The 23,335-nt window shown below is 36.2% G+C and overlaps 1 protein-coding gene and 1 long non-coding RNA gene across 4 annotated transcripts in view; both read left to right on the top strand.

Moving 5' to 3' along the window:
* Positions 1 to 23,335, top strand: part of LOC127848300 (advillin-like) — a 150,033-nt gene that overhangs the window by 112,402 nt on the left and 14,296 nt on the right. For all 3 annotated transcript variants that reach the window (XM_052380677.1, XM_052380678.1, XM_052380679.1), the window contains 4 exons: positions 5,683 to 5,769; positions 13,085 to 13,156; positions 18,124 to 18,312; positions 19,177 to 19,232. In XM_052380677.1, the coding sequence (XP_052236637.1) occupies positions 5,683 to 5,769; positions 13,085 to 13,156; positions 18,124 to 18,312; positions 19,177 to 19,232 (404 nt within the window). The remainder of the gene's footprint in view (positions 1 to 5,682; positions 5,770 to 13,084; positions 13,157 to 18,123; positions 18,313 to 19,176; positions 19,233 to 23,335) is intronic.
* On the top strand, positions 19,449 to 20,570 carry LOC127848308 (uncharacterized). The gene is made up of 2 exons (XR_008034448.1): positions 19,449 to 19,752; positions 20,212 to 20,570. It is a non-coding gene; the product is annotated as an uncharacterized LOC127848308 (long non-coding RNA).

Genomic DNA, 23,335 nt, shown 5'->3' with positions numbered 1-23,335 from the left:
AAAGGGTAAAATTTATTTTGTATGATAACAGGTTAGGCCAGACGGCATATGCATTTTTTTGTCAAAAATAGCCAATTAAAGTTCACCTTTTCGGAAAATTATTTAAAATCTTTCAACTTACAGAATTAGTATTTCAAAACATTATCATGGCATTTGTTTTCAATCAGCAATTTTTGTATTTGAAAATAATAAAGCCTTCTATTTCCATATGCGCATTTCAAAACATAACTCATTCAATCAGTTCTGGTTAACTTTTTGCTGCATTTATCCCCCCCCCCCCCTGCAAGCATAATACAAAAGCTTTCTTACTAAAACTTTGTTACTTTATTCCTTTACCTAATGTAGACCTTAGACACTTATCTTTTTTTTTTTTTGGGGAATTATGGAAAATTTAATACAAATTAATCGGAACTGCTGATTTTCCAGAGCTGATTGACAAACTGTACACTAATCCGAATCGACTGTACTTCGGTTAGGGGTATTTCTATCAGATTTATACCATAAAAGGATCACAAAGAAATTATATAAATATAACCTTATTTGCTGCAATAACCTCACACTTTTGACGAAGTCTGCGTTGTCTGCAAAACCACTTTGAAGTTTTCTTTCTATATCTTGGAATGCTGTTTCAAACGTACGTAATAATTCACTAACTTCATCCGCCGCCATCTTGATAGAAATGCGCCAGGAACAAAACAATATCACATGACGATATTGGTTAATAATTAATGTGCAGAGACAACCAAACACCTAAAAGTCTTAACCTATTTTTCAAAGTCTTAAACTGCGGTTCAAAGTCTTAAACTGGGGTTAAAACGCGCGGAATGCACATTAATTATTTAACAGTTAACTATAGAGTTAAGAGACTTTGAACCCGAGTTCAAAGTGCCGTTTGCACATTAAATCCTTAAACCCGAGTTCAAGAGTTTGAACCGCAGTTCAAAGTGTGTCTAAAAATAGATACAAATCTCTTATCTACATAATTCAGAGACAACCAATCAGCGGAGCTTAAACCACAATTAGCTATATATAGAAGGTAAATGCCGCGATTTCATTGGTCCTCTCTTAACTATAGAGTTAAGAGACTTTGAACTGCAGTTCAAACTCTTGAACTCGGGTTTAAGGATTTAATGTGCAAACGGCACTTTGAACCCGGGTTCAAAGTCTCATAACTATATAGTTAACTGTTAAACCGTGGTTTAAGGAATTAATGTGCATTTCGCTTGCCATAGCATACAAATCAACCAGGCAAGTTCAGATATCTCTGTGTTAAGATTGATGCCACACTGATTTTTAAGTGGAAGGTCCTGGTCTCATGTGTCCATGTTGTGTTGTTTTTTTCATGGAATTTGATTACCAATTCATTTGAATTTATTTTTCAGATTTCTTTAGAAATGCAACAGATTACAGACATGTCCACTTATGATAATGGTCATTTTGTGCAAAGCTATTTAAAAATCCATATCAAATAGATGACATGACATTGTGCACAGATTGACAGATATACAGTGAGACTGCTATAAGCTGCCTTATTTGAAAAGGGACATACAAATATTGAACCTGAAATAACAATAACTCACAAATGATACAGACGAGTAAACTGAATTATCACACATAAAATTGCAGTCAAACGGGCTAGTTTTTCAGGAATTACTTTAGGAATTACATTCAAATTTTAAACATTTTTCTTCATTTAAATTGTCATGTACCAGCTTATAACATATCATTTATTCTTATGAGTTTATTCTTATGATGGAAATTAATAAGGGGATATTTCAATAATATGTATATGCAATGTTAGGATGAAGTTTGAGAATTTAATAATACATTTTTGGGAGATATTTGTCATTTACAAATAATTTAAGAGTACACATAAACCAAGCCCTGATTTAAGATTTATTTCAAGTAAGAACACAAATACGTTTACACCCAGGGTGGGGTATAATTGGGATTAATAAAATGAAAAGTCATTTAGATAAAAGAATCGAAGGACATATACTTAACAATGAGTTCAGGGTCAGCATATAGACACAAGATTAAAACTACCCACAAATGGTCATCAAACAGAACAGATGAAAGGGTCTCCTATTTGCATAGGATACACAAGTTATGGCACTGACAAATATAACGGGATTACTCTATACCAATATAAATTTATTAGATTTTAGTGCATTTGGCAAGCAAGTAAATACATTAATAGATTTTTTCTTCTAGAACATTCTGACGAGTCAACCAATAAATAATAAGCACACTAGCTAAGGACCAATCAAAGTTTTAAAAGGAAATGTATGCAAATTAACTAAGAGACAAAATATAGATGTTGAGCGAGAAAAAAGAAAATCTGCGGTTAGATTTGAAAAGAACTTGGAGAGTTGTCACGTCTTCTTGACGTGGCGGCCATGTTGGCTGCCGCGCTGTAAAAATCGTATTTCGTGTACATTAGCTAGGGTTGTGTTGAAAGAAATATTCGACATAAATAAATCGAGATGAAATCAGAAATGAACTTTGGTTGTTACTGTGTGTTATCAACGAACAATTTTGTAATTACGCTACAAAATAAACAAATAATCTAAGTTTGGTAACAATATAAAATTTGTCAAAGTGATTGGATCTCATTCGACTCCACATTTTTATGCCCTAGTAGGAGGGCATATTGTGATCAGATCGTCCGTCCGTCTTTGCGTCACACTTTGCGTTTAGGTTGCGAAAAATGCTCATAACTCCTATGTCGCTTCAGATAGTAACTTGATATTTGGCATGCATGTGTATCTCATTGAGCATTTTGAGTGGTGAAAGGTCAAGGTCATCCTTCAAGGTCAAAGGTCAAAAAAACAAATTCAAGGGAAGTAATAAGCTTCAAAGGAAGATAATTGTCTCTTCCTACCAAATGATAAAAAAATAAAAATAGATAAAAGCGGCGCAGTAGGGGGCATTGTGTTTCTGAAAAACACATCTCTTGTTACAAATAAGCTGCCCGGGCGTACATAATGCTGCAAAGTTAAATAGGTTTAAAAATTTTGAACAGGGGTTTTCACTGAAAAACTCAATAACAAGATGATACATCTTAATAAAACCTTATTACCCATATATATCAAGATCTCGCTTGGGATTGCATATCAAAAGGTTTAGGCTGAGACTGTGGTTTCATTTCTATATAAGATACAATAGCAGTGCACTACACAATCGATATGATGGGTGAGACTAGGGTTAAAATTGCCTTCAATATTTAACCAAAAAACATTGTGTAAAACCATTATTATGCATGGGACATTAATTATCCCCCTGACATTGGCAGAGGGATATTGTTTTGGCATCCGTCCGTCATTTTGTACATCCGTCTGTCCATCGGTCCAACACTTTTGTGTCCGGAGCCATATCTTGGAAGTGCTTTGGCGGATTTCATTGAAACTTAGTATGTGTATATATATGGATAAGAGGATAATGCATGTCCAAGGGCATTGTACACCATCTGTAATTAAGGAAGTTATGGCCCTTTGTATTTTTAAAAAATTCTTTTTGATATAAGCTTAGAGCTTTATCCCGACTAACACATGAGCCAGAGCCATGAAACTTGCAATAGTTGTTCTCAATCATCTGAGGATGCTTCAAATTCAACACCCATAATCCTAGGTGCTAAGGTCAAGGTCACACATTGAGGTCAAAGGTCACAAATTTGATTAATTATTCATAATTTAGTCATTCCTTTACTATGCATCAAGGGGTTCTGTAATAACTTTCCACAATTGTTCTCCATTATCTAGCTAAGTGTCAAATGTAAGATCCAGGTTGCTAGGGTCATGGTCAAAGTCACACACAAAGGTTAAAATCACACATTTTGATTAAATATGCCTTATTTGGTAAGGATTCTTCCATTCTAAAATGGACTCTCAAAATGTCCTTATGTAATTTTTCAGCCAGTGCAAACCCTATGCGTTTTTGACCAAAGTCAAGGTCACATATCAAAGGTCATACATTTGTAGAAATATTTATTATTAGCTTGGTTGTTTTCGGAGAAAACAGAGGTATTGTTATAGCCAGCTCGTTGTCCGCCATCTGCTGGCATCGTGCTAAAACTTTGACATTTTGCTCTAAAATCAAAGTGCTTCCAACTACAACTTTGAAACTTCATGTGTACATTCTATATGCCACACCCATGTTTGGGTCACTAGGTCAAAGGTCAAGGTCACTATGACCTCTAAAAAAAACAAAAAAAAATCTGACAAGCTTTCATGTTTAGCCCGGCTGTTTTAGGAGAATTGTATTGTACATTGTTCTTTAGTGGTTCAATACAGAGTCGAGATTGCACACTTTAACCACTAGTTAATAACAATCAGTGTTCTCCGTAACAAGGGAGACTTTAGGCTGGTTTCTTTATTCATAATGACAAATTTTAAACTGAAACTGAAAGACACACTCAACTAAACAATGCTTTCATAGTAACTTCTTATTTGGAAAAGTATTTTTAGGATGTTATGCGATAAATCATGTGGTTATACTGCAATAAATCATGGAGTTATTCTGCAATCAAAAGCTATAAATATTGTAGGGCTTTTTTCCTTCTTTGAGTGTGGCCTGGGTCAGCCATGATGTCACAATTTTGATGCAAGCATTTTACAAATCGAAAATATCCACAATATTGTACAAAAACAGCCTTTCTAAACTGTTTGAAATGGACTAAAGCTCAACATTACCAAAAACAGACATTTTACATTCAAAAGTTTAATTTCTGAATTCGCAAATTTGATTTCCTACTCAGGTTATGGGCTATGCTTGTTTAAATGGATTATAATTGTCCGCCTTTGTCGGCGTGATATAGTTCATCCCTCTGTCTGTCTCAATCTTTTTAGGGCTATATATCAGAAACTATTTAAGTTTTCAACATGAAACTTCATAGGTGTCTAGATATAAATGAGGAGGAGGCGGGGGATATCAATTCAACGAATTTGCTTGTTTTTGTTGATTTCATGGGTAGACAGGTCTACGAATTTAAGATCGAAATGAATAATTATTCCTAATGTTTAGTTTTAATGAAAACCAAATTACCATTGGCATATCATGCATTAATATCCAACGTAATCCATGCAAACATCCTGCATATGTTTAGCAATTCAGATTAATCCAGGTGCTTAACAAAGTTGAGTTAATTACACTGTGAACTTAAATGACACTTGACATTTCCTGTAGAATAGCTAGGATTACTGCTAATTGTTAACACCATCCATGCCGAGTGTGTATTTTGTTTTTCAATAATGATGCATTTTAAACAGCCAACATACAGTAGAGCCAAGATAATAAAATAAATTAAAAAATGATGATGTGTGATCAACACCTGATTGAAATATCAAGACTTCATGTGGGATTTTATTTTGGGTGTATGTATGCAAAAAAAATCAAGGTCTGTAATTTCCATTAGTAGAAGGATGCATACATGCATTTCATCTTAACCCTTTCAGCACTGGAACCGTATTTTAAAGGCCTTTGCAAACTGTTTGGATCCAGATGAGACGCCACAGAACGTGGCGTCTCATCAGGATCCAAACTGTTTGCTATTCTGATAGTATTCTTTGAAAAAAAATTGAAGAAAATGCTAATTTTAGAAATTCAGCAGAAGACATTTTAGCAGATCACAAATTTCCCAGCATGCATACGGGTTAACACCCTCCTACAAACCTGTGATTCCAGGGTCTGAAGTCCACCACAGACGAGAAGGGGACTTCCGCTCTGAAGGCAGTCGAGCTGGACGACAAACATGGCGGCGCTGCTGTCCAGGTAATGCTGAGTCATGATTAGAGGCTCAGTCTGGGAAAACTGGGCTTAATGCATGTTTGAATGGTGTTTTTCCAGATTAGCCTGTGCAGCTTGCACAGGCTAATCAAGGACGACACTTTCCACCTAAACTGGATTTTCGTTTTGAAGAGATTTCCTATAAAAGATTAGAGCAGAAAGTGTAGTCCCTGATTAACCTGTTTGGACTCCACAGGCTAATCAAGGACGACACTTTCTGCCTAAACTGGATTTTTGTTTGAAAGAGACTTCCTATAAGAGATTAGAGCAGAAAGTGTAGTCCTTGATTAATCTGTATAGAATGCACAGGGTAATCTGGGAGGACACTTTACGCATTTACAATAAACCCAGTTTTTCCAGAGCTAGACTCATTTCTGTAGAGGCTAAAAATCAGTAACTTAGTGCTAAGGTTACTAACCTTGAAGTGAAACCCTTAAAGTTAGTTTCTAAAGTTTGCTGACAAGCTAGGCGACACTTTTGTCCAGGTAATGCTACGTCATTTTAGGTCAGAAACCAGTTAGGAAGGATATTCTTAGGACTGAACCATGTTAGTTAGCTCCATTGGTCAGTGCCGGTTCAGGAACTATTTAAATGTACCCCAGGTGCTCTTAAGTATACTTAAATGTACCCTGGGTACCTAAAATATACTGAAAGGTACCCGGGAATTCTAACACTAAATTTGTTGTTGTCAGCTTTTTTTTCTTCATATTAATTATGTTTATATTTATGTCAAGATTCTTTACAATGGCCCCTATATTATTGAAATACCTACTAAAAAAATGCTTGTTGAGGCAGGTTTTATTCAAAGAGAATTTTGTTTTGTATTCCCTAATACAAACGACATCAGACTTTGTGCCGGAATAAAACTTGGGTACAGTCTAAAATGGCCGGATACATGTTAGTATATTTTCCATACCAGTGATACTTTTAAGTATACTTAAGAGTACCTGGATTACATTTAAGTAGTACCAGTGCCAACAATTACCAATCGAGCGTTAGTTAGATTTTATAGCTGAAGATCAAATCATGGTAGGTCATTTTTAGCTTGACTATTATATATGAAATATATATAGTGGAGCTATCCTACTCACCCCGGCGTTGGCATTGGCGTTAGCTTTAGTGAGCAAATGTTAAAGTTTGTGTACTACCTCAAATATTTCCCTTGACATATTGCTTTCATATTTTGCATACTTGTTTACCATCATGAACAGGAGCAGACAACTGTATCAAGCATTTTGCCCCCTTTATACTTAGAATATGTATATTATTGATAAATCAATGTTAAAGTTTGCATACTACCCCATATATTTCCTGTGTCCCTTGACATATTGCTTTCATATTTTGCATACATGTTTACCATCATGACCCCAACCTATAAACAAGAGCAGAAAACTGTATCTAGCATTTTGACAGAATTATTGCCCCTTTTGTACTTAAATAATTGAACATTTTGCTTACATTGCCATAACTTCTTTATTTATTATCAGATTGTATTAATACTTTGACAAAACAACACTTACCTGAATACCATAATTGATTCCACCCAAACAATACCCCACACCCCAACCCAGAATCCCTGCCCCCCCCTCCCACCCCCCCCCCAAAAAAAATATAATTGTTTTTTCCTTTTTTTATTTTTGAAAGATCGTCTAATAAATGACCACACCACACATTATCAAGAGGATATTTGTTGGATTCGGTGGATTATCGATTTTAATTCACGAGTGATTATAGAAAATATATTTTTTCTACGATCACGAGTGAATTAAAATCAATATTCCACCGAATCCAACAAATTTTCTTTTTATTTTATGCTTTTTTTTTCACAGTTTATTGACATTGTTAAAGAGTTTAACTAAAGAATTACGCTGGGATAATGACGTCATTTCGTCAAAAAAATGACGTCATTTCACAGTAAACAGTGAAAATTATTGATAATTTTCACCGTTAATTTTCACTGTTTGAAACAGTGAAATTATCAGTTTTAATTCACTGATATTTTCCTATAAACTACCAGAAAGCATAAAATAAACCCCCCTCTAAACCCCCCTACCCCCCCCCCCCCAATTTTTTTTTTCCTTTTTTTATTTTTGAATAAATTATTGAATATGAACAATTTCTCCATGATGGCTTACGTTATACTGTCAAGCACTCAGATAGTCGAGCGTGCTGTCCTCTGACAGCTCTTGTATTATACCCCCACAACGAAGTTTATGGGGGGTATATAGGAGTGAGCTTGTCTGTCTGTCGGTCTGTCTGTCCGTCGGTTGGTCCGTATTAAGTGTCTGCTCTCTAATTCAAGTAATTTTCATCAAATCTTCACCAAGCTTGTTCAGATGTTGTATCTAGATGATATCTAGGTCAAGTCTGAGTATGGGTCATGCCAGGTAAAAAACTAGGTCACGGGGTCACTTAGTGCGTTTTAAACAGCATGGTGTCCGCTCTCTAATTCAAGTAGTTTTCATCCGAGCTTCACCAAACTTGGTCAGAAGATGTATCTAGATGATGTCTAGGCCAAGATCGAAGATTGGCCATGCCAGGTCAAAAACTAGGTCACGGGGTCACTTAGTGCGTTTTCAACATTGAGCATGGTGTCCGCTGTTTTTTGTGAAGACAACATGCAAAATATTCTGTGTCAATGCGGCATGTGGGGTATTTGTCTGGTGAAAACATGTAAACACTCTAGAAGGCACATTTTTGGTCCAATCTTCATGAAATTTGGTCAGAACATGTGTTTTCTGGATATGACGGTTGAGTTCAAAAATGGTTTGGATCAGTAAAAAAACATCAACGCCAGGGGTGGGGGGGGTATTTTCCTTATATTTATATAGTAAAAAAAGCTTGTGAACACTCTAGAAGTCACATTTTTTGCCTAATCATCCTATTTTTTTTCTAAACATCGATTTTATAGATTTCTCGGACGAATTCAAAATATGGTCATTACAGGTGGAAAAACATGGCTGCCAGGGGGTTGGGCAGTTTTCTCTAAATGTATATAGTGAAAAAATATGAACAGTCTAGAAGACACATTTTTTGCCTAATCTTCATGAAATTTGGTCAGAACATTTGTTTCCTGGATACGACAGTTGAGTTCGAAAATGGTTTGGATCGGTAAAAAAACATGGCTGCCAGGGGGAGGGTCTTTTTCCTTATATTTTATATAGTAGAAAAGCTTGTGAACACTCTAGTTTCCTGATTTTCTGGCAGTTTTGTCTGAGCTTTCCTCATCCTTCCTGCTGGTTTACCACTTTCAGACATTTAGTGATGCTTTTGTTATATAACTAAGATATATCTCTGCAGATTAATGTAGATTTTTTAATTTCGATTTTTTTTCTGTACGTTTTAGCCTTGGAATCCAATGCCAGAAAGGAAGTGATCTCGGAACTTTCTATTTATAGAATGGATAGTAACTCTTACTCAGGAATTTGAGGGAACTCTTTATTCATCAACATATTAGTATGCTCAAGAAACTCTCCCATGAAGGGTCCACATTTCTGCTAAAGTAAACTGGGTTTTATTTTTTTATTAGCTCATCTATTTTTTGAAAAAAAATTATGAGCTATTGTCATCACCTTGGCGTCGGTGTCTGCGTCGGCGTCCGGTTAAGTTTTGTGTTTAGGTACACTTTTCTCATAAAGTATCAATGCTATTGCATTCAAACTTGGTACACTTACGTACTATCATGAGGGGACTGGGCAGGCAAAGTTAGATAATTCTGGCTTGCATTTTGACAGAATTATGTGCCCTTTTTATACTTAAAAAAATTGAAAATTTTAGTTAAGTTTTGTGTTTAGGTCCTTTTTATTCCTTAAGTACCAAAGCTATTGCTTTCATACTTTCAACACTTACTAAGTAACATAAGGGGACTGTGCAGGCAAAGTTATGTAACTCTGACTGGCATTTTGACAAAACTATGTGCTCTTTTTATACTTAGAAAATTTGGTTAAGTTTTGTGTTTAGGTCCATTTTTTATACTTAGAAAATTGAAAATTTGGTTAAGTTTTGTGTTTAGGTCCACTTTTTTCCTAAAGTAACAAAGCCATTGCTTTCATACTTGCAACACTCACTAACTATCGTAAGGGGACTGTGCAGGCAAAGTAATGTAACTCTGACTGGCATTTTGACGGAATTATGTGCCCTTTTTATACTTAGAAAATTGAAAATTTGGTTAAGTTTTGTGTTTAGGTCCACTTTTTTTCTAAAGTATCAAAGCCATTGCTTTCATACTTGCAACACTCACTAACTATCGTAAAGGGATTGTGCAGGCAAAGTTATGTAACTCTGACTGGCATTTTGACCAAATTATGGGCCCTTTATACTTGAATATTTGGTTAGGTTTTGTGTTTTGGTCCACTTTACCCCTAAAGTATCATAGATATTGCTTTCATACTTGGAACACTCACAAACTATCATAAGGGGACAGTAAAGGACAAGTTGCATAACTCAGGTTGTCATTTTTACGGAATTATTGCCCTAGATCCACTTTACTTCTAAAGTATCAAGGCTATTGCTTGTAAACTTTAAATACTTTCATTCTATCATGAGGGTACTGTACCTGGCAAGTTGAATTTTACCTTGACCTTTGAATGACCTTGACTCTCAAGGTCAAATTATTAAATTTTGCTAAAATTGCCATAACTTCTTTATTTATGATTCGATTCGATTGATACTTTGACAAAACAACTCTTACCTGACATACAATAATTGACTCCGTCCAAACCATCCCCTCCCCCCCCCCCACCGAATCCCCCCTCAATCCCCCCCCCATTATTTTTTTTTAAATTAAAGATCATCTAATAAATGACCACCACACCCTCACACTATACCCCCCACCCCCACCCCAAAATAAAAATTTATGCCCCCCGGTAGGGTGGCATAAAGCAGTTGAACTGTCCGTCAGTCTGTCTGTCCGAAAAAAACTTTAACTGTCCGTCCGAAAAAAACTTTAAAATTGGGAATAACTTTTTCACTTTTTAAGATAGCAACTTGATATTTGGCATGCATGTGTATCTCATGGAGCTGCATATTTTGAGTGGTGAAAGGTCAAGGTCATCCTTCAAGGTCAACTGTCAAATTTATGGTGTCTGTCCGTCCGAAAACTTTAACATTGGCCATAACTTATTCAATATTGAAGATAGCAACTTGATATTTGGCATGCATGTGTATCTCATGGAGCAGAACATTTTGAGTGGTGAAAGGTGAAGGTCATCCTTCAAGGTCAAATGTCAAATATATGGCGTCTGTCCGTCCGAAAACTTTAACATTGGCCATGACTTTTTTAATATTGAAGATAGCAAATTGATATTTGGCATGCATGTGTATCTCATGAAGCTGCACATTTTGAGTGGTGGAAGTTCAAGGTCAAGGTCATCCTTCAAGATCATTCTTCAAGGTAAAAAAAATAAAATAAAATTCATAGCGGCGTTCTCATGAAGCTGCACATTTTGAGTGGAAGAAATTCAAGGTCATCCTTCAAGGTCAAGGTCATCCTTCAAGGTCAAAGGTAAAAAACAAATTAAAAATTTCAAAGCGGCATTATCATGAAGCTGCACATTTTGAGTGGTGGAAGTTCAAGGTCAAGGTCATTCTTCAAGGTAAAGGTCATCCTTCAAGGTCAAAGGTAATTTTTTTACTCAAAGCGGCGTTATCATGAAGCTGCACATTTTGAGTGGTGTAGGGTCAAGGTCATCCTTCAAGGTCAAAGGTCAAACAAATTTTTTTTAAATCAAAGGGGCGTTATCATTAAGCTGCACATTTTGAGTGGTGGAAGTTCAAGGTCAAGGTCATCTTTCAAGGTAAAAAAAAGAATATAAAAAATGCAAAGTGGCGTTCTCATGAAGCTGCACATTTTGAGTGGTGGAAGTTCAAGGTCAAGGTCATCCTTCAAGGTCAAGTTCATCCTTCAAGGTCAAAGGTAAAAAAATAATATAAAAATTCAAAGCAGCATTCTCATGAAGCTGCACATTTTGAGTGGTGGAAGTTCAAGGTCAATGTCATCCTTCAAGGTCAAAGGTAAAAAAAATCATCATTTCAAAGCGGCGTTATCATGAAGCTGCACAGTTTGAGTGGTGGAATGTCAAGGTCATCCTTCAAGGTCAAGGTCATCCTTCAAGGTCAAAGATCAAAAAACTAATATTTTAAAGCGGCCTTCTCATAAAGCTGCACATTTTGAGTGGTGGAAGTTAAGGTCAAGGTCATCCTTCAAGGTCAAAGGTAAAAAAAAATAATAAAAAATGTTCAAAGCGGCGCAATAGGGGGCATTGTGTTTCTGACAAACACATCTCTTGTTTTTTTTCAAACATGGTTAAAAAACACAAATATTTATTTTTATTATTTTATTTTGAAATACCGTCCAACCATCCAACCGAAGAATCCCCCCCCCCCCCCCCCCCCCCCCGAAAAAAAAAGATAATGTAAGAAATGACCACACACCCACAATATAAACCCCTCTCCACTCCGCCCCTCCCTCCTTTGTGATTGAAATTGAGATAGGTTCCTACACCTTTAAAAAGAAGAATAGATGAGCGGTCTGCACCAGCAAGGCGGGCCTCTTGTTGTTTAATACAATAACCCACATTATCAAAGATTTGTGTTTTAAAACGGATTTATAGATTTTTTAATTTGAAATATAATTTCAAGGCGAGTCTGAAAATAGTTCATGTTTGTTTATAAACAAGGCTCTCAGGGGGTGGTAGTTTTTTTGTATGTCTACAGTTGTTTATAGTGAAACATTGTGAATACCTTTAGTCACATTTTTAGTTCAATTTGAATGACACTTGCTGAGTGCAAATGTTGTTATCATACCTTGATTTAGTTTACTCGATTAGTTTTAATAATATCATCTTCAAACATAGTGACAATCTTTATGAGCATAATATTTTTTGTGAACTTATGTAATCACCTTTTGTCAATTGTCTGTCTTCCGTTGTGCCTCATGAATATTTGCCTTGTTAACACAGTAGCTGCCACATTTATTGTTGGATCTTCATGAAACTTTGTCAGAAGATTTGTCGCAATGATATCTTGGAAGAGTTCAAAAATGGTTCCAGTCTGTTGAAAAACATGGCCGCCAGGGGGGGCATTTGTTGTTCATTCTTCATGAAACTTGGTTAGAACATTTGTTCCATTGATATCTTGGGCTTCAAAAAATAGGTAATTTCTTTTTATCTCAGGTGAGCGTCTTTCCAGAGATGGCTTAAATTAATTATTGCAACCTTCTGTGCCTTCATTGATATATGCTTTCCAGCCAACATGGTCCAAAGTTTGATGCAAGCACAGTACATCATGTTTTCCATTTCAGGTGAGGGTGGTACAAGGCAAGGAGCCACAGCACTTTATGTCCATGTTTGACGGCAAGATGATCATCTTCTCAGTATGTATAACACATTACATTTAAACCTAGCTTGATTGCTTCGAGAGCAAAAGTCTTATTGAAACACTCTCAAATCTGTTTCCTTGGTAGAACATGCACTTGATTTCAATGACCTCTCGCTTGCTAGGTTGCACATCATATCCACTACCCCAAGCCGATCTTTGTAATTTCAGTGGGCATAAACATTTTCTTAGGTTTATATTTTGTACCTTGCAAACTGCTTTTAGTCAAGTGAGCGTGTGGTCTGCTTGCTGTTCACAATGGCACTTCAGTGTATATTTATTTGTAGATTGTGAATTTATTATTATGAAAATTATAAATGAATCCATGAGAGTGAAAAAATCGAAGAAAATCATTAATTTATTTAAGCCTGCAATGAATAAAGTATGGACATTCACGCTTTTTACTCTTTTTTTTTACCAAATTTAAATTTGAAACTAAAGAAGTAAAGAACTTGTCTGTGGGTGTTATGCAAACATGAGACACTGCATGTTTACGCCCATGGTGACCATACAGACCATGTTACACCATCAACGGTGTAATACAATGATCATACTAGGTAAGATACAATGCCTAGTTCCCATGGGGCGACTGTTCAAGTGGGTAGTGCGGTCCTGGTAATAATTGTTCAGTTTACATTCATACCTTCAAAGTATGTGGAGCATCAGTTGACTATACCCTAGTTTTAGCATGTAACACTATCATAAACTAATATCACAATATCCTACCTGAATTAAAAAAATAACAAAATTGTATACCAAATGGTATAAACAGGTATTTTTTACCCATCTTGGTGAAACAGTTTTGGTTCCTTCATTTTGTGATTTTGAGAAATGAGTTGCAAACTATTTAAAATTGTGAAAATTATAGTCGCAAACTTCTCAAGTTTGTGAAACACGCCCATCCTCTAAAAATAAAAACAAAAACTTAAAAAGAGAATACTACAAAAACCTGAACGAGTTTATATTTTCTAAGCCACTTTAAGGAATCTTTTCATGTTTTGGTAAATTGACAAAATTGAAAAAAGTTGTTTCAGATTTGCAAATTTTCGTTTTAGTTATGATATTTGTGAGGAAACAGTAATACTGAACATTTACCATGGTCTAATATAGCCATTATATGCATCTTTTGAAGATTTAAAAACCTGAAAATTATAAAGCGTTGCAACGCGAAACGATTGAATAATTTCGAGAGTTCTGTTGTCGTTTAATTTTGTGAAACTACGAAGATTGCTTATATAAAGTATAAAATATGTCACTCATACATACTTGGCAGGATGGCCAAGCGGTCTAATTGGTTTTTACTCCAGGACTGCGATGGTCACTGGTTCAAGCCTTGCTGCGGGCTACATTTTTTAGCTTACCTGAGCACAACGTGCTCATGGTGAGCTTTTGTGATCGCTTTTTGTCCATTGTCCGTTGTGTGTTGTGCGGCGTCAACATTTGCCTTGTTAACCCTTTCCCTGATAGACTTCTTATCTGATCTGCCACTCCAGGCCAATACCAGTCCTGCTGTTCTGATAACAGTGACTCCATATACAGCTGATAAGCCTGACTACACCATGTCAATAGGGTTATTGGGAAAATAATGGAAAAATTCTCAACTGTTACACCTGTCTTGTTTAGGCTTAATTTTCACTTAGTTCCTTGCATTTCAAATCATTTGTGTCAATGTAAATATTGTAGAGAAATGAATTCTCCTTCCAACCATATAAATGTTAAGTCTGTATTCTAATAAATAATAAGAGGATATAACAAGTAATACAAGCGTATGCAACAGGAAATGCAGTGAGAACCCCACCTTAAAATATTGAATTGTATACTGAAACATTAGGCGATTAATCTTTTGATTTGTCAGCATTTTGTTTCATTTCAGACTCCATGCAGTTTAACGATCATAATCTCTATGCTTTATTACCCAAACTTGTTAGTTGCTGGACACATGTGCTACTGAAAATAGCCACCGCGATTGCCTTTTATGGCCCAAACAAGCACACAGTGTCTAGGACCCGTATTTTGTATCCCTTAATGTTAGATAAGCACGTGCACTAATAATTATTATGTTGGTCAGTACAAAAGGCTTACTGGAAACCGCCGACTGCGTCTTTGTTTTATTGCTCAATCAAGCACCAAAATCCAATATCCTGTGTATTACCAAACACAAACTTTAGATAAGCACGTGTCGTCTGTCAAAACAAGTATTGTATATGTCCGTTAACATCGAAGTAATTCTCGTATATGATGTCGGAAAGGGGACTTGCTTTAAACATTTACAATTACGATATTTTCTTTCCATAAGATTTGCTAAAAACAAAAAATGAGAACCAAAACAAGAAAACACAGACAACACGAAAAATAAATAAATATGACAAATTAAATGAAAAAAAATCTTTCTCCCAATTTCCAGAAAATTACTTATACATGTTGCATGAAATCTAAATATAGATGACGTTGTTGTAAAAGAATATGAACTGTACACGGCACTTTGTGTGCAATCAGATACAGTTCAATAATTGTTGCAATATATAACGAACTAAAAGATGAAAATGATACAGAGTTTTTTACTTTTATTTTATTAGGGAAATTTCAAAATCATTTGCAAGATACCCTGATACTTAAATGGAAATTCAATACGAAGCTTTTACGTTGTTGTCTGCGCTACGCAGTTTTTGTGTATAAATAAATACACCAACGCCTATTTTCGCGCGCTTTTTGTCCAAACAAAGACTTGACACGAAAATATCATGGGCATATACATGTATTTATTTCTGGCAACAATTTGTAACAAAACATTAACTGTACACGATGCGCGCACACCACATTAAGTTATTTACGCGTGTTTGAATACCCTTGTCCCGATTGGACACCTATTTCATCAAATCTTTAAATAGAAACATATGCCGAAATTCATTTGATACTTTAGAAAAATGTCTGATATTTGTGTTTATGAGTTTTCTTGAGCCCTTTTGTTGTCAATATCAATCAGAATTTGCATTTGAAAATGGACATTGGGAATATACGGGATTATCGAGTAATGGATTGAGATGGAAAAATTCGCATGTATGCGGTAATCAATAGAGACAGTAATAAACGCATGTATCGGTTATCAATAGACTCAAGAATATACGCATCTATCAGGGAAAGGGTTAACTCTCTAGAGGCCACATTTATTGTCCAATCTTCATGAAATTTGGTCAGAACATTGTTTTCAATGATATCTTGGATGAGTTTGAAAATGGTTACGTTTGCTTGAAAAACATGGCTGCCAAGGGGCGGGGCATTTTTCCTTATATGGCTTTATATGGCTATAGTAAAATCTTGTTAACACTCTAGAGGCCACATTTATTATCTGATCTTCATAAAACTTGGTCAAAAGATTCATCCCAATAATATAATATCTTGGACAAGTTAGAAAATGATGCCGGTTGGTTGAAAAACATGGCCGCCAGGGGGCGGGGCATTTTTCCTTATATGGCTTTAGTAAAACCTTGTTAACACTCTACAGGCCACATTTATTTTCCGATCTTCATGAAACTTGCTCAGAAGATTTGTCCCACTGATTTCTTGGATGAGTTCGAAAAAGGTAACCTTTGCTTGAAAAACATGGCTGCCAAGGGGCGGGGCATTTTTTCTTATATGGCTATATATATGGCTATAGTAAAATCTTGTTAACACTCTAGAGGCCACATTTATCGTTCAATCTTTATGAAACTTGGTCTGAAGATTCATCCCAATAATATCATGGACGAGTTCGAAAATGATTTTGGTTGGTTGAAAAACATGGCTGCCAGGGGGCGGGGCATTTTTCCTTATATGGCTTTAGTAAAACCTTTTTAACACTCTAGAGGCCACTTTTATTGTCCAATCTTGATGAAATATGGTCAGAAGATTTGTCTTAATGATATCTTGGATGAGTTTGAAAATGGTTACATTTGCTTAAAAAACATGGCTGCCAAGGGGCGGGGCATTTTTCCTTATATGGCTATATTAAGGCTATAGTAAAATCTTGTTAACACTCTAGAGGCCACATTTATAGTCCGATCTTCATGAAACTCGGTCAGATGATTCATCCCAATAATATCTTGGACGATTCAAAAATGATGCCGTTTGGTTGAAAATCATTGCCACCACGGGGCAGGGCTATTGTCCTTATATGGCTATAGTAAAACCTTGTTAACACTCTAGAGGTCACATTTATTTTCCGATCATCATGAAATTTGGTCAGAAGATTTGTCCCAATGATATCTTGGATGAGTTCGAAAATGGTTTTGGTTGCTTTAAAAACATGGCCACCAGGGGTGGGGCATTTTTCCTAATATGGCAATATATGGCTATAGTAAAACATTGTTAACACTCTTGAGGCCACATTTATAGTCCAATCTTCATGAAATTTGGTCAGAAGATTGGTCTCAATGGTATCTTAGATGAGTTCAAAAATAATTATGTTTGCTTGAAAAAAAATGGCTTCCAAGGGGCGGGGCATTTTTCCTTATATGGCTATAGTTAAATCTTGTTAACACTCTTAGAGGCCACATTTACTGTCCGATCTTCATGAAACTTGGTCAGAATATTCATCCCGATAATATCTTGGACGAGTTCAAAAATGATGCCGGTTGGTTGAAAAAACATGGCTGCCAGGGGGTGGGGCATTTTTTCTTATATGGCTATAGTAAAACCTTGTTAACACTCTAGAGGCCACATTTATTTTCCGATCTTCGTGAAACTTGGTCTGAAGATTTGTCCCAATAATATCTTGTTATCTCTGGTGAGCGACTTTGGGCCTTTCAGGCTCTCTTGTTTAATTTTATTCTTGATTTTTTACTGGAGCTTTTTAGATCCAATGTTTATATTTATCAATATAAAGCATTTAATGACAAACTTCAAAACATGCCAAAATCTGTGAAAAGGCCCCTTTAAATAATCTAGTATGTAATCAAAACAAACCCAATAACTCTGCTCTCTGTACAGGGTGGCCATGCAGGCTGGTCCGGTGGACCCAGTAACAACGGCCCAGGTGACAGCTACATGCTGCAGGTGCGCGGCACGTCCATCCTCAACACCAAGGCAATACAGGTGCCCATGGAGGCGGCCTCACTCAACTCCAACGACGTGTTTGTCATCTTCCTCAAAACTGCTGTCTACATCTGGTGTGGAAAGGTATGTGAACGATTACAACACTTGAGTCTTTGTCTGGGAAAACAGGGCCTTATGCTTGTGCTTAACCCTTTCAGTGCTGGAACCGAATTTTGAAGGCCTTTGCAAACAGTTTAGATCCAGATGAGACGCCACAGAACGTGGCGTCTCATCAGGATCCAAACTGTTTGCTATTCTGATAGTGTTCTTTGAAAAAAATCGAAGAAAATGCTAATTTTAGAAATTCAGCTGAAGACATTTTAGCAGACGACAAATTTCCCAGCATGCAAAGGGTTAAAGTGTCCACCCAGATTAACCTGCACTGACCAATCTGGGACACTTTCCCCTTTTAATGTATATTTAGTTTAAAGAAAGTCTCTTTTTAGCAAAAAAGAGACAGTGTTGTCCCTGATTATAATGCATGTGATAATCACTTTGAACACATATGTTACCACTAAGTCCTGTTTTCCAGAAGGACGCTCACTTATTTTAAATTAAAAGATAATCTCTCATTTATGAACCAAAATAAACAATATTAAATTATCCAGCTGATAATAAAGTATTTTCCATTTACCATAAAGTGCCTTGTTCAAATATGAAATCGAAAATGCAAAATCTGTTTAAAGTCTGAACCTTATCATATTTTCTTTGCAATAAAAACAACAATTTGTTTACTTTGTTGACCATTATAACTCATTATACCTAATCGACGCGAAAAGTCAGATGGTACAGGCACCTTGTACAGGGAAGAGATGATTTATTGTGAAAATAATTTAATTTATTAAGGATTGGAATATTACTGAAATGATAACTGAAAGCTTGTATGACTTAAGCATTTTATTTCCATATTTGTTCTTGAGACTTTATTTATGATATTTCAACTTTCAGGGTAGCACAGGTGATGAGAGAGAAGCAGCTAAACTGGTTGCCAAGCGATCTCCTAGGTAACAATTAATATTTTGTTGTAAATCTGTGTGAATAAATGTTCAGTCAATAAGTTAGTAAAACTTTCTTCAATGATTTATTTTCAGATGATAAATTATTTTCAGGGGTGGTATTCCAGAAGCATCTTAAGTTAAATTTAATTTTTATACGCCCGTATAAAATACGGGACGTATTATGTGAAACCCCTTGGCGGGCAGGCGGGCGGCGGGCGGGCGGCGGGCGGGCGGCGGGCGGAAGGCATCACTTTGTCCGGACTCTAATTCAAATTGTATTCATCCGATCTTCACCAAACTTGGTCAGCAGTTGCATCTAGTTGATATCTAGGCCAAGTTCGAATATGGGTCATGCCGGGTCAAAAACTAGGTCATAGGGTCAATAAGTGCATTTTCAAAGGGGCCACTTTGTCCGGACTCTATTTCAAATTGTATTCATCCGATCTTCACCAAACTTGGTCAGCAGTTGCATCTAGTTGATATATAGGCCAAGTTCGAATATGGGTCATGCCGGGTCAAAAACTAGGTCATAGGGTCAATTAGTGCATTTTTCAACGGCGCCACTTTGTCCGGACTCTAATTCAAATTGTATTCATCCGATCTTCACCAAACTTGGTCAGTAGTTGCATCTAGTTGATATCTAGGTCAAGTCCGAATATGGGTCATGCTGGGTCAAAAACTAGGTCAAAGGGTCAATTAGTGCATTTTACTTTGTCCGGACTCTAATTCAAATTGTATAAATCTTATCTTCACCAAACTTGGTCAGTAGTTGCATCTAGTTGATATCTAGGCCAAGTTCGAATATGGGTCATGCCAGGTAAAAAACTAGGTCATAGGGTCAATTAGTCCATTTTCAACCGGGCCACTTTGTCCGGACTCTTATTCAAATTGTATTCATCCGATCTTTACCAAACTTGGTCAGTAGTTGCATCTAGTTGATATCTAGGTCAAGTTCGAATATGGGTCATGTCGGGTCAAGAACTAGGTCATAGGGTCAATTAGTGCATTTTCAACGGCGCCACTTTGTCCGGACTCTAATTCAAATTGTATTCATCCGAAACTTTTAAACAACTTTTTATCCTGCGTCAAAGTGGTATGGAGGTATAAGTCACATTCAGTGACAAAGCTCTAGTTCAAGTTGAATTCACCAAACTTGGTCAGAGGTAGTATATAGATTATATATCAGTCAGGTCTGATTGGAGACATGCAACCGATTAACACATGCAATATTTTTATGCAATATTTTTATCCAGTTTTATTTTGCGATATTTTCATCGGGTTTATTTTTTTCGCGATTTTTGAAACGAGTTATTTTTAACAACATGTTTATTGGTAAGTTTCATTTTTCCTTCAATCTAATCATGATTTCCACAGGTACATGAGTTTTTCACTGTGCATGGGTACTATAGAAAGGCAACTGTTTATCATTGTCATCAACCTAAAATCAATTTTTATACGCCCGTTTTTAAAAACGGGACGTATTATAGTTTCACCCTTGGCGGGCGGGCGGGCGGCAGGCGGCGTCCACAGCAGTGTCCCCACTCTAATTCAAATAGTTTTCATTCGATCTTTACCAAACTTGGTCAGAAGTTGTGTCTAGACAATATCTAGGTCAAGTTCGAATATTGGTCATGCAGGGTCAAAAACTAGGTCACGGGGTCACTTAGTGCATTTCAAGGATTAAGCATGGTTTCTGCTCTCTTATTGAAGAAGTTTTCACCCGATCTTCACCAAACTTGGTCAGTTGTTGTGTCTAGATGATATGTAGGTCAAGTTCAAATATGGGTCATGCCGGGCCAAAAACTAGGTCAAGAGGTCACTTAGTGCATTTCAAGCATTTAGCATGGTGTCCGCTCTCTAATTGAAGTAGTTTTCATCCGATCTTCATCTAATTTAGTCAGAAGTTGTGTCTGGATGATATGTAGGTCAAGTTCGAATATGGGTCATTCCGGGTCAAAAACGAGGTCACGAGGTTACTTAGTGCATTTCAAGCAATTAGCATGGTGTCCGCTCTCTAATTGAAGTAGTTTTCATCGGATCTTCACCTAATTTGGTCAGAAGTTGTGTCTAGATGATATGTAGGTCAAGTTCAAATATGGGTCATGCAGGGTCAAAAACGAGGTCATGAGGTCACTTAGTGCATTTCAAGCATTTAGCATGGTATCCGCTCTCTAATTGAAGTAGTTTCATCCGATCATTACCTAATTTGGTCAGAAGTTGTGTCTAGATGATATGTAGGTCAAGTTCAAATATGGGTCATGCAGGGTCAAAAACGAGGTCATGAGGTCACTTAGCGCATTTCAAGCATTAAGCATGGTGTCCACTCTCTAATTGAAGTAGTTTTCATCCGATTTTCACCTAATTTGGTCAGAAGTTGTGACTAGATGATATGTAGGTCAAGTTCAAATATGGGTTATGTCGGTTCAAAAACGAGGTCGTGATGTCACTTAGTGCATTTCAAGCATATAGCATGGTGTCCGCTCTCTAATTGAAGTAGTTTTCATCTGATCTTCACCGAATTTAGTCAGATGTTACGTCTAAATGATATCTAGGTCAAGTTCAAATATGGGTCATGCCGGGTCAATAACTAGGTCTCGAGGTCACTTAGTGCATTTCAAGCATTGAGCATGGTGTCCAAAACCTTCGAACGGGCGTATCTTGTGACAGTTTGGCACTCTTGTTATCCTTAAATTTGGAATTTTTCTTAAGTGTTTCATTTCATACTGTAATAGTGAGGCATCGAAAATTACATCAAAATAACATCATTATGTCAGTGTTATTTGAGGAATACCAAAACAACATGCATGTCTTTATTTAGTAAAGAAATACAAAACATAGTAATTTTGAACTTAAGTGAAAATATTAAAGAAATGACTTAAGTTGTTTCTGGAATACGACCCCAGATATTCTCTTTGCGAATTTGGTAAATTAATGTTAAATATTTAACATGGATAAAATTTTCTGCAAAATATGTATGTCAATAACAATATTTGGTCATCAAATTATTCAAATAATCAAATATTGCTTATGAATATTATCTTGTTCCCTTTGTGGCATGAGATTCTCCTGTGCAGTTTATTCACCACAAGTTTGGCATACATCAGCAATCAGTAAACATAGTAATACCTTAAATACATTAAGAAAAATACACACTTTTTTACCTGCAGAATTTTTCTTCAAGTAGGGGTGTGTACCAGGGATCATATTTTCCCGCAACATCAATCGGTCTGGATTTAAATGGGGAAAAAGTGTCTGAAAATTTATATCCGAAATCATGACAACCTACGTTAAAATATATACCATTGATTTTGCCATTCATGAAGGTGGTATAATAAATGTACAAGTTAAATTCCCTTAAGCATTTTGTTAACGGAACATACGAGTTTTCTCAATTGGTTTTATCATTTGCTATTTCATTGTTGTTTCGTGTGCTGTTTTATCTGACTTTTAACATCGTTGTCAATATGAATATTAATCTGTGTATGTCTATACCGATGTTTTAAATCGTTGTCAACTCGATAATAGCTTACAAACATGCACTGAACCAAACAAATGTCTGTTCTTAGGTTGGCTACTGACAATAACAAAACCATATAGTTAAGAAATAATTCGTGTACGTTATAGTTTGTTGTCAAATAACGCACGGCCGATAGTTAAAATGCATATGGATTAAACCACGCATCTAAACTTCCGGTCGTGGGTTATTCAACAACAAACAATAATGTACACAAATTATTTCGATTTTAACACAATTTTTACTAAAGATTTATACAATTTATATTATTTTTCTTGTGTGCTATTTTATGTAAAGTTCCGCCCATAAAAATAACTTTCGGCTGTTCCGTCGATCAGATCCGCGACTTTCATTCATTTATTGCTGGATTATTACACCGGTGGAAAATGTATCGGCATGTTTGTTTAGTTACAGCGGGTGCTTTCAGTGTATTAAGTCCGCCCACAATAATTGCATCCAATTTTCTTCTATGTTTATATGAAAGTTTACTGTATCATGCATGCAATGCACAATTTCCACGAGGATAACATCAAGGTTTTCATCTCCGATGTAAGTGTCAACGATTTTATTGTGGACGAGTACACATTACGGACCG

Source organism: Dreissena polymorpha, chromosome 10 (assembly GCF_020536995.1).
Source record: "Dreissena polymorpha isolate Duluth1 chromosome 10, UMN_Dpol_1.0, whole genome shotgun sequence".
NCBI classification, from domain to species: Eukaryota; Metazoa; Mollusca; class Bivalvia; order Myida; family Dreissenidae; genus Dreissena; species Dreissena polymorpha.
Note: the sequence above shows the minus strand (reverse complement) of the source record. Positions and strands in the feature narration are given on the sequence as shown.